A 12,087-nucleotide genomic window follows, 5' to 3' on the forward strand; every position below is an offset into this window, starting at 1 on the left:
GCCAATATTCCTATCTTTAACAGCATACTAGGTCAGAGGCAAATTAAAGTAAAAAAATATTTTTAAGACTACTGTGGTCCACTTTTTAAAAGATTTTATCACCACCCACACTTACTGTTGCACACAGCCAACCTCAGTCCCATTCCCACCTGCAAAACAGAAGTACTTTTTTTTTCTCCATTCTGTGATTTCATTTTGTCAAGCACTGCACATTAATGGGAAAAATAAGCTTCAGCTGCAGACAAGAGTGTTTGAAGTAACTAACTTTCTCATGTCTGTCAATAGATATGCAAACTTGTGTTTCCATTCCATTGCTGCTAAAGAATACTGTATGCACTTCTGAGAATCAGTTTTAATATATGACCGTTACAGTTTAGTTTTGTAATACTCTACTGGGTAGAAACTATGTTTTTTTCCTTACTGTCGGTGGAAAAAAAAAAAAAAGATGTGTCTGCATTAAGAATGAAACATCAACTTGACAAATTCAGTTTCTGAATTATTAAAGATGCTGTCACCCCTTCTTTGATGTTTTGGGCTCAAAGGGTGTAACAAAGAGAACTCTGTCCACAAGTTCATAATTATCACTGGTGTAGTGAATAGTTAAAGACAGAATAGTTTGATGCTGGCACTCTATATAGATAAATTGTCACAGCAAAGTAATTTCTCTGTGACTGTGTAATTCCGTCTACATTTGCTGCACTTAGGTAACATGCTCTTTCACTCACATACATTTTTGAATAAATATATATCATATTTATATATATTTATAAAATGCATACAGAAAATTAAGGGGGTTCTGTTGAGCTAACTCAGAAAAACATGCCTGTTAAACCTGGACCACAATAAACACTACATTGCCTACAAAAAGAAGCAACAATCTATTTTTACCAAGATCCAGAGTAGACACTGAAGGTCTCTGTGAAAATGGAGCTCCCTTACAGATCTGGTCAAGGATTTTCTCTTTAACTTGGGTGATGGTGTCTGTATCCAAAACTCGTACAGGAATGGGTTGCACTTCCATGCCATTCTTTGTAATTACTGTTAGTGTCTATGAAATGACAAAACACACAAATTCAGATAGGGAATATCTAATAAGAATAACACAATAGCAGAGAATCAAATGCAAATATCAAGTGGCACAAATTTAAATATCTTACAGTGCTTCTAGTGCTAAGTTATATTGACTAGCAAAATAGGCCTAATGAAAAATTGTGATAAGACACTTTTCCAAACAACTATATAAAAATAAGATTTTTGTCTTAAATCAAAATATTTGCTACTGTACCTGTAATGTTTGGATAAATGATATTTTACTAAAAGTGACCAAAAATACAGACCATTCTTTGTAAATGACGCAACAGAAATGGACTGTCTAGGTTGCTTTCTAACCATGTAAGACTGGATCAGGCAATACCCTGGCATATCCAGATAAAGTTTAGCTCTTCTGAACAATTTCAATACAAAAACTTTCCACAAGTCACAAATTATGTGGTACCAAACCTTTAACTGAAAATAGTATCCATTGATCTAATTAACAAATGATGCCCCAGCACAGAAAGCAGCAATATCTTCATGAGTAATGGTCTTTAACTTAAGGTCTGGCTTAAACAGGAGAACCTTTACTATAGGCTGAAACAAACTGTGCAGAAAGCAAGCCACAACTGATTTCTAAATTAGGTATTTGAATAATCATAGAAGAATTAGAGGACTTATCATGAACACATTGATGACAACCTGGTCTAAACATCTGCATTCAGTGTTAGACTGGAAAAATAAATGAATAATCCTAGCAACACAAACTCCAAAAATCTTGATATCCAGCAAAACAGAAATGTGTCTTGAACCAAGTATTTACTAGATGCTAATTTTCCTGTTAATATTTTAGGAAGAATGGTACCAATATAAGGAACTATTTTAGCAAGCAGAACAGCAGAATTCATCTTACCAGGGCTTGGTATTCTATATCTTCACGCAGTAGGTGGCTATCATTTAATGTGCGTTTTGCCTTCCCGGTTACTGCATCCACTGGCCCTTTGTCAACCTGGTACTTGATTGCTCTGTATAACATATAAAGTGGTTCTCCAGCACTTTCCTGGTAGAATTGCATTACAAAAAAATGTCTATGGGTGAATGGACAAGTAATGCCAAACAAATGCACTTAAAATATACTGGAATCAATCTGAATAATAATGACTTAAATGTGGAAGTTATGGCAACTGTTTAATAGAAAAAAGCCATAATTATATTCTAAACATTAAATACTTTAATTAAAACACACAGTATAACTATTATTCTATAAATATTGGACGTTTATTATTAACAAGATCATTTCTGCAGTTTCAGAAATGCAGAATGTGCACACACATTTTATCTAAGAATAGGTTTATATAATTGAAATGTCCCCCCTCAAGCCTGTGCTTAGTACTGCAGACATACAGTATGTGCCATAGCAACTACTGAAGTAAGCTCTATAATATAGAGAGAATTCATGGTTTTTTGTTTCATTGAAAAAGTGGCTACCACATGTATTGCCTATTTTCATCTTTTACTAAGTCTTTGTAACATTAAGTCTCCTTTTTCTTCTTTAATTATCTTATCCCTACATTGATGATTTGCAATTTCATGCCAAAAGAGAGTATTGATGGCTTGGTACTGGTTGCATTATCTAAAAACATAACATTCACATGTTTAAATGATATCATACAATGCATGAAACTGGAAAATTGCATTATTTTCCAACATACCTTCTTTATCATCCAGAAATATGGAATTGTCACTACAGAGATGCTAAAGTATTTTCTGTATACTGATGTATAATAATAATAATTATTGAAAAAGTGCACCTAGAAATATAGTATTATGACAAAATGAAATACAGAGTGTGGATTCACAGAGTATGATTTCAAAACATAAGTCGTCTCCTCCTTTGCTGATTAAAGTCCTTCTGTCAGATGTTTGGCAATTACATTTATATAATTAATGTGAACACTTCATGCCATTATTGTACAATGAGCTGTCATTTTTTAAAAACTTTGTCTCATAGAATATCTACTTAATTATTGATCAAAGCATACTCTCTTTTTGGAAGATGCCTATAGAAAGTTTTACAGCTAGTTCTCTGACAGTGTACTGAGAAAACAAAGAGAAAAATACACATTTGGGTTGCCATATTTGCTCTATAGAAAACAAATATTAAAAAAAAAAAACTAAAAAATGTATGTAACATAACACAAGATTTTCTGATTAATCATTTACAAAATATATTACATACATACACACATATATATATATATATATACATATATATATACATATACATACATACATATATATATATATATATATATATATATATATATATATACATACAGTGGTGTGAAAAACTATTTGCCCCCTTCCTGATTTCTTATTCTTTTGCATGTTTGTCACACAAAATGTTTCTGATCATCAAAAACATTTAAATATTAGTCAAATATAACACAAGTAACCACAAAATGCAGTTTTTAAATGATGGTTTTTATTATTTAGGGAGAAAAAAAATCCAAACCTACATGGCCCTGTGTGAAAAGTAATTGCCCCTTGTTAAAAATAACCTAACTGTGGTGTATCACACGGAGTTCAATTTCGTAGCCACCCCAGGCCTGATTACTACCACACCTGTTTCAATCAAGAAATCACTTAAATAGGAGCTGCCTGACACAGAGAAGTAGACCAAAAGCACCTCAAAAGCTAGACATCATGCCAAAATCCAAAGAAATTCAGGAACAAATGAGAACAGAAGTAATTGAGATCTATCAGTCTGGTAAAGGTTATAAAGCCATTTCTAAAGCTTTGGGACTCCAGTGAACCACAGTGAGAGCCATTATCCACAAATGGCAAAAACATGGAACAGTGGTGAACCTTCCCAGGAGTGGCCGGCTGACCAAAATTACCCCAAGAGTGCAGAGACGACTCATCCGAGAGGTCACAAAAGACCCCAGGACAACATCTAAAGAACTGCAGGCCTCATTTGCCTCAATTAAGGTCAGTGTTCACGACTCCACCATAAGAAAGAGACTGGGCAAAAACGGCCTGCATGGCAGATTTCCAAGACGCAAACCACTGTTAAGCAAAAAGAACATTAGGGCTCGTCTCAATTTTGCTAAGAAACATCTCAATGATTGCCAAGACTTTTGGGAAAATACCTTGTGGACTGATGAGACAAAAGTTGAACTTTTTGGAAGGCAAATGTCCCGTTACATCTGGCGTAAAAGGAACACAGCATTTCAGAGAAAGAACATCATACCAACAGTAAAATATGGTGGTGGTAGTGTGATGGTCTGGGGTTGTTTTGCTGCTTCAGGACTTGGAAGGCTTGCTGTGATAGATGGAACCATGAATTCTACTGTCTACCAAAAAATCCTGAAGGAGAATGTCCGGCCATCTGTTCGTCAACTCAAGCTGAAACGATCTTGGGTGCTGCAACACGACAATGACCCAAAACACACCAGCAAATCCATCTCTGAATGGCTGAAGAAAAACAAAATGAAGACTTTGGAGTGGCCTAGTCAAAGTCCTGACCTGAATCCAATTGAGATGCTATGGCATGACCTTAAAAAGGCGGTTCATGCTAGAAAACCCTCAAATAAAGCTGAATTACAACAATTCTGCAAAGATGAGTGGGCCAAAATTCCTCCAGAGTGCTGTAAAAGACTCACTGCAAGTTATCGCAAACGCTTGATTGCAGTCATTGCTACTAAGGGTGGCCCAACCAGTTATTAGGTTCAGGGGGCAATTACTTTTTCACACAGGACCATGTAGGTTTGGATTTTTTTTCCTCCCTAAATAATAAAAACCATCTTTTAAAAACAGCATTTTGTGTTTACTTGTGTTATATTTGACTAATGGTTATATGTGTTTGATAATCAGAAAAATTTTGTGTGACAAACATGCAAAAGAATAAGAAATCAGGAAGGGGCAAATAGTTTTTCACACCACTGTATATATATATATATATATATATATATATATATATATATATATATATATATATATATATATATATATATATATATATATATATATATATATATATATATATATATATATATATATATATATATATATTATATATATATATATATATATATATATATTTTTTTTTTAGGAAATGGGCTTTGAAAAAATGTGCATGATAAAATTGTGCCATTTAGGTCTTGACAAAATTAAATGTCTTCAGATATTTGAGTTTTTGAGTTATTTTAGATATTAGATGTAAAAGGATTTTTTTGGCACAAATACTGCAGATACCAAACTGCAGATTGTTTTAAATAAAGAAATGAAACCTGACTTTCATTGTCATTTACATATATTGTGACATTCTCAACCTACCCTGAGGAAAGAATACAAACAAATTGACATCCAGTTTGAGAGAATCTTCTCCACAACTGTCTCTGTCCTTGGGTGAAAAAATAAAGACAAGGGTTAAGAGAGGTTAGATATTCTATATACCCCAGGTTCTATGTGAGTCAAGTCAACAAACCATAGAATCACTAATATATCTTGTACCACAGATAAAACAAAAGCAACAGTATTCAGGTAATATAAATCAGGATTTTACACAAATAGTACTAAATTGAACTGTTTTGCTTTGAGAATAGTAAATGTTAATGGATAGATCAGGGTTTTAACCCTAACCCTAAAATAATTTCTTGATAGCATAATTATCCCAAAGCTTTAAAAAATGTTTAGATATAAGAAAATGTTGATAATAATAACAAGGCTTCAGTTTTATTACAAATACATTTTCTTGACAATAATTTAGTAGTAAAGATTTTACACACACACACACACACACATATATATATATATATAAATATTCACTTCTTGCTTTCCTCTAAATTGGCTCTAATAATCTTTAATACTTTTTTCTCTCCTTTCCTGATGTGCCTTTTTCATATTCTAAAACATACTTTACTTTCAAAATCCATATTAAAGTAATTCAAATGGTAAGATTTTGGGTTTCAAGAAAAGGTTTTGAAAACTATTGTCAAAAATCAAAGCCGTGAAAACTTAAAATCTACAAAATAGCAAGCAGCTGTAGTTAAACACCATTTCTGAAATCACTTGAAAATTGCTCTAAATAACTATATCGCCAAAAAGCATCAAGCAGAAACTTTAAACAAAGAAATCTTCCCAAGCAATAAAATGGACAACAGCAGACTACAAATGCAGATAATTCTGGGTTGAAGTCTGCAGAAATGGTGTCTACTGTGCTGCTCTTTTTCTCTTAGCAGCAAAGTGCTTGTTTTTCCTTGGCCAGTTGTGAAAACTGAAATAATATGCAATGAACACAGAATAAAATTAATATTATTAAAATATGAACTAACCAAAAGAAAATAAATTGCAAGACAACTGTTTCAACAATATTCCAAGCAACATTTGGAAATTTCTAGGGCTTTTAAACATGTTTTCCCTTTATTCCACAATAAAATTCAGGACAATATTCCACAGAAAGATCCTACTTGGGAGACACAGGGTTAAATAATACAGTTTATGCACAAAAAGATTATGAAATGTTCAACCCTGTAATAACTTGCTTCAAAGTTTATAACATACCTGCGCAGCATAAGTTTAGGATTTTTAGCCACATATTGCTCTACTAAGTCTCCAAGAAGAGTTTTCATGATGTCTGTAAAGTATTCCAGTTTGCCATGGAGAGCAATGGTAAGCAGTGAGGCCACATATCCTCTGTCTCTCTGAGAAAAGCCTTGCTGATCCTCCAGTGTATGAATGAACTGTGTGAGAGATTTTGAAGGACATTCTTTAATCACAAATAAAAATATGTGAGGCATAATTGTTTAAAAAATCCACAAAGTACGTAAATATTTTAATGGTCCAAATTATTATGTTATTTTGTAGCATATTAAGAAACAAAGATTTAAAAAACAATCTTTTTTGGACATAAAATGCTCAATATTAGCTTTAACTCTTTGCTAGAACAGTATTTTTTTAAATATCTATTTCAGTGCTACTTCTTTATATATAATATAAATATTGCCAGAAGGCCACAGTGGCTTTTGGTTTTCATTTCTGCCAAATACACACAAGTATAAAAAAAGAAAAGAAAAAAACCAAGAAACTCAAGCTTTAAAATGCTGCACATGCCTAATTGTGAAACAGACATTTATATAATACTGTATCAGCAGTTAGAACACCTACAACCTGTGGAACTAATTCACAGAAGCAGAAACATAAAATTTGTTCATCTGGGCTGTACTAGTCTGATTAAATGGCTATCAGTGCTTTAAACATTGTTGTAGTCTCTTGATTTCTCCCTTTTCAGAGTAAGCTGAGTAATACTTAAAAAAAAAGTAGAATCTTCATACAATACATTGACATACAAATAATCGGTGTATTTTACCTTGATTAGGAAGAGTTTGCTGTTGAGAAGGTTGGACAACTGTGTTAGTCCCTGTTCTACAGTCTGTTTACGTAATTCTGGCACATCCAGACCTTTTCTTAAGGGGCACTCTCGATGCCCAGGGAAGAAGATACGCTCTGCATATGTGCGATAGTCTAGGAAGGGGATACCATTAACCTCTAGATCACTTGTCAAGTCCATCATCTCCGTCATTAAGTCTAGACACAGACAAAAATTGGATTCGAGATGTAAGATTCAGGAGGAAGACCAAGCCAAAACCTATTAATTGTCCTGTATATTTTACAGCTTCTTGAGAAATCTCCAGCAGAAACTATTAATCTTACAAGGCGTGAACCTAAACTATGGCAGAAGTGGTTAACACTAGTTCTCTTCAAAACAATTTAACGGAACTATCAAGAAATAAAAGCATCCAAACACTGTAACTTGGTACAGTTAGTACTCCGTATATCATGCTCAAAACATGTAGGATCCTTAAATATACTGTAAGCTACTAGGTGTCTCATGGAAATGGTTCCAGTAAATTCTATTTTTGGGCTCCTCTGAGGAGGAAATAGAAATTATTCAAAGACCCTTCTCCAACAGACTGCATGTCCCTAAATACTTATCTGATTTCGAAGTTATGCTCAATGGTATTAAAAAGTATGATAAAACTTTAATTTTATGGAAACCATCAATCTACACTCAATAACCAAAAATGACAAAGTGAAAGCATGTTTTTAGAAAGATGTGTAAATCCATTAAAAATCAAAAAGTGAAACTTCTCATTTATATATGTATTACAACCTTAATACAGTACTTTGTAAAAACCTCTTTAGCAGGAATTACAGCTTTAAGTCTACTTGGGCAATTCTCAACAAGTTCCACACACCTGGTTTTGGGCAGTTTATCCTATTCTATTTCGCACATCTTCTCAGACTCCATTATATTGGATGGGAATCATCTGTAAACTTCCATCTTCTTGGCTGTATGCTTTGAGTCAGTGTCAAGCTGAAAGGTTATTGCCCCAGTCCGAGGTCGTGTGCTCTCTAGAGCAGGTTTTCTTCCAGGACTTCACTTTATTTGGCTGCATTCATCCAATTCCTTAAATCTGACCTGTCTCTCTGTCCCTGGCACTGAGAAGCACCTCCATGGCATGATGCTGCCACCACTCTGCTTCACTGTAGGAATAGTATTTGGCAGGTAATGAGCAGTTCCTTGAATTTGCCAGACATAGTGCTTGGAGTTCTGCTCAATGCGTTTAATTTAAGTCTTAGACCAGGGAATGTTTTTCTTAATGCTCCCAGACTCCTGTTAATGCCACCATATGCCTTTTACTCAAGAGTGTATCCCATTTAGCTACTCTACCATTAGCACCTAACTGATTGGGTGCTACTGAGATGTTTTTCCTTTTGATAGGTTCTCCCATCTCAGAAGAGGACTTCTGAAACTCTTTTAGAGTGACCACTGGGTTCTTGATCAAGGTGCTTCTTGTCCAGTTATTGAGTTTGGCTGGACTGCCAACTCCAGGAAAAGCACTGTTGATTTTCCATTTTATAATTATTAAAGTATTTGTGCTCCTGGAAACATTCAATGCTCAATTCAATTCAATCATAGAGGTCTACAGAGAGTTCCTTGGATTTCATAGATTGTTTTTTTGTCCAGACAGGCAATGTGAACTAAAGGTCTTTATATACACACGTGGGTGCCTTTCTAAACAATGTCAAATCAATTAAGTTTGTCACATTTGGACTCCAATCAAGGTCTAGACACATTTCATAGGTAATTAAAGCAAACAGGATGCACCTGATCACAATTTGGAGTGCCACAGCCAAAAGTTTAAATACTAATATAAATGAGAGATTTCAGTTTTTGATTTTTAAAAGTTGCAAACCTTTGAGAAAACATGTTTTCATTTTGTCATTATGTGTTATTGAGTGTGGACTGATTGGCAAAAATGGCAAATGTAAGTGAAGAGGTCTGAATACCTTTTGAATCCACTGTATATTCACATTCATATAAGAATGTAATGTGGACTACAGGTATATATTTGCTCTAATGAATTTCTTAATTCATGGTAAATTTTGTAAATGAAATTCTGCAGTTTATTACAGATATAAAGTGAATGAATGTAAATTTGGCGTCGCATTTTAGAACCGAATATTTTATTTACAAAATGTATAAACACAGTAATACATAAATATAACATAATAATAAACTATTTAATTGCTTTACAGTAGTTTAATTTTACAAATAAAACACCAGTCATTGAAATTTACAATTGCATTTTTCTTGACCTCATTTTGGTAACCTTTATTTTTTGGGTAAATGCCCAAATTTCTGAAAGAAACAAAGACCTAGTATTTACAAATCATATGAAATTTATTAAACCGAGACCAGAATTTTAGGTTGAAAATAAGAAAATAATTCCCTTAAGATTTTTCAAGGGTACTGTATAACATAATAATAAGAATAATCACAGAGATTTCAGAATATAAGCAATAGATACAGTGCCAAAATGACAGAATCAGTAAAAATGAACTTCACCAAAGACCTGTTTATAGTAATATTTTCTGCAATATGTGTTGGAAACAATCAAGAAAAACATATTCAATTTGACAAGAGACCAAAACAAGTCTGTAAACAATTGCCAAATAATAAAACTCATTAAAAGCACTCAAATGCATTACTGTAGATGATTTACAGTAAACTTATTGTAAACTATAAAAAGAATATGATGAAAAGATTATGGTATAGCAGGTCCCGTCTTAACACTTTAGTGGCCTGTTTTGAAATATATAAGTAGGTGAAATGCTGGCTCAATCTTCATGGGTGTGTGTGTTTGCGAAGCTGCAGGAAGTTGATGTGGTGATTGAGATGGAGTTTGGCTGCACGTGAGAGTGTGTTCTCTTAATTGCTTCACTGGTTTTCTGCAGTTTGTGACTGAGGTGCCGTGCCCATGGAAGCATATAAGGGAGAGCCAGCATGAGAAAAAGGGGGAACAACAGGTGAATGCAATACACCGTCAGCCCATACAGAGGAGTGAAAGTAATTGGTCAGGGGGTCCCACAGAAGACAAGTGATCAATGTTTTTGGGGAGGGTTGGATCCCAATTGACCAGCAAAGGGTTAGTGAGGTACGTTGTAGAGGAGTCTCCCTAGGGATCTGACAGGCACCAAGTTTCGAGCTTGAGGAAGATGGGAGAACCCAGCTTGTAGTGGCACAGCAGACACACTCATGGAGGCAGTCATGTCAAAAGCCATAGAAAAAAAGGACCGACTGACATCTCCAACAGCTGCGAAACCGGAGAGGGGCGAGTCGGTGGGACAATAAAGGAAGAAGTGCTGGCTGAAGAAGAGATGAAAAAGAAGGAGACAGAGGGAAAAATAGGGCAAGCAAGGAAGGACAGTGACAGGCAGGAGGATGGATGCTGTGGCAGAAGAGAGAGATGCAGCACATATGCCAACCATCTGGGGAATTTTATAAAAGAATCCTGACTTTGTTTTACCTTTGGTTTTTAATTTATTTATTGCACTTTATCCTTCATCATGGGCACCTGTATGATTTTATTTATTGGATTATTGAAGTTGCACTGCACTTTTGGATATTTGAGTTGATTGTTTTAATAAAAGCACTTATTCACCTACCCCTTGCATTTTATGAGTGTCCTCATTTGCTAAGGTAGCAAATAATATTTGGTAGCGGGTTCAAGAGGCTTCCTAGTAGAACCTGGTAGTGTGGGGTTGACCCACACCATCACAAAGATGCAAACTTGCCAGTTTCACAATTTAGAAGCAAAATGAATAATATTACGCAATTAACCAAATTATTAATTGATCATTTACACATCTGAGTCTTTCTGGCTAAAGTATTAGACTTTCAACCCTTATATTACCACTTCAATCCATATGATAGTCTGTACATAATGATAACCAGCTAATTTCACCTGGCTCTGCTTCAGCATAAAAAAAATAAATAGTTATATGCTAAATATGTACCCAAACCTTATACATATGAAAAGTATGCTTTAACAATTAAATGATTTATTATTATTTGTATCGCTAATAGTAGGTTCTCCTTAGTATTAGTAATATATACAGTGATACCATAAAAGCTCTCCAAAACTTACCTGTGAACTCCTTTCGACACTGGTCTCCCACATTCACTTCCAAGTTTTCCAGTTGTACCAGCACTTTCTTGTAATCCCTCATAGCTTGCTTACTCTTGCGCCTAGAGGTCAAGCAACATGATGCCTGAGTAGAACTGATGCATTATAAACAGATGGTCTAATCATCCTGATAAATAAGGAACACCTTCTGGAGCAAAATTATTATAGATAATATTCACCCTACTATTTTCTTACCACTTACAGCCATGACTATCAGTATTTTAAAGTGACAATAAACACAAATCGTGTAGTTCTACTTAAACAGTAACATTTGTATACAGGGGGCCCTCGGGTTACGACACAGTTCCGTTCCTACAACAGTGATGTAACCCTGTACACTGTACTGTAGTAACAGAAAAAATGAGTGTAAAAAAAATCCTTACCTTTATTCCTTTTCATGTCTCAATTTTTTTAAGTTTTTATGGGAATGAGCGTTGTAAACTCGAAACGTTGTATGTCGAAACGTTGTAACCCGAGGACCCCCTGTACTATTACTATAGAAAAGCTTATAATTACAACA

General features: G+C 34.4%; 1 protein-coding gene across 3 annotated transcripts in view; it reads right to left on the reverse strand.

Moving 5' to 3' along the window:
• Positions 1-12,087, reverse strand: part of plxnb3 (plexin B3) — a 260,187-nt gene that overhangs the window by 39,620 nt on the left and 208,480 nt on the right. For all 3 annotated transcript variants that reach the window (XM_039776222.1, XM_039776221.1, XM_039776223.1), the window contains exons 22-27: positions 11,529-11,629; positions 7,403-7,620; positions 6,598-6,776; positions 5,371-5,437; positions 1,946-2,092; positions 889-1,048 (exon numbers count right to left, since the gene is read on the reverse strand). In XM_039776222.1, coding sequence (XP_039632156.1) covers positions 889-1,048; positions 1,946-2,092; positions 5,371-5,437; positions 6,598-6,776; positions 7,403-7,620; positions 11,529-11,629 — 872 coding nt within the window. The remainder of the gene's footprint in view (positions 1-888; positions 1,049-1,945; positions 2,093-5,370; positions 5,438-6,597; positions 6,777-7,402; positions 7,621-11,528; positions 11,630-12,087) is intronic.

Source organism: Polypterus senegalus, chromosome 13 (assembly GCF_016835505.1).
Source record: "Polypterus senegalus isolate Bchr_013 chromosome 13, ASM1683550v1, whole genome shotgun sequence".
Lineage (NCBI taxonomy): Eukaryota > Metazoa > Chordata > Cladistia > Polypteriformes > Polypteridae > Polypterus > Polypterus senegalus.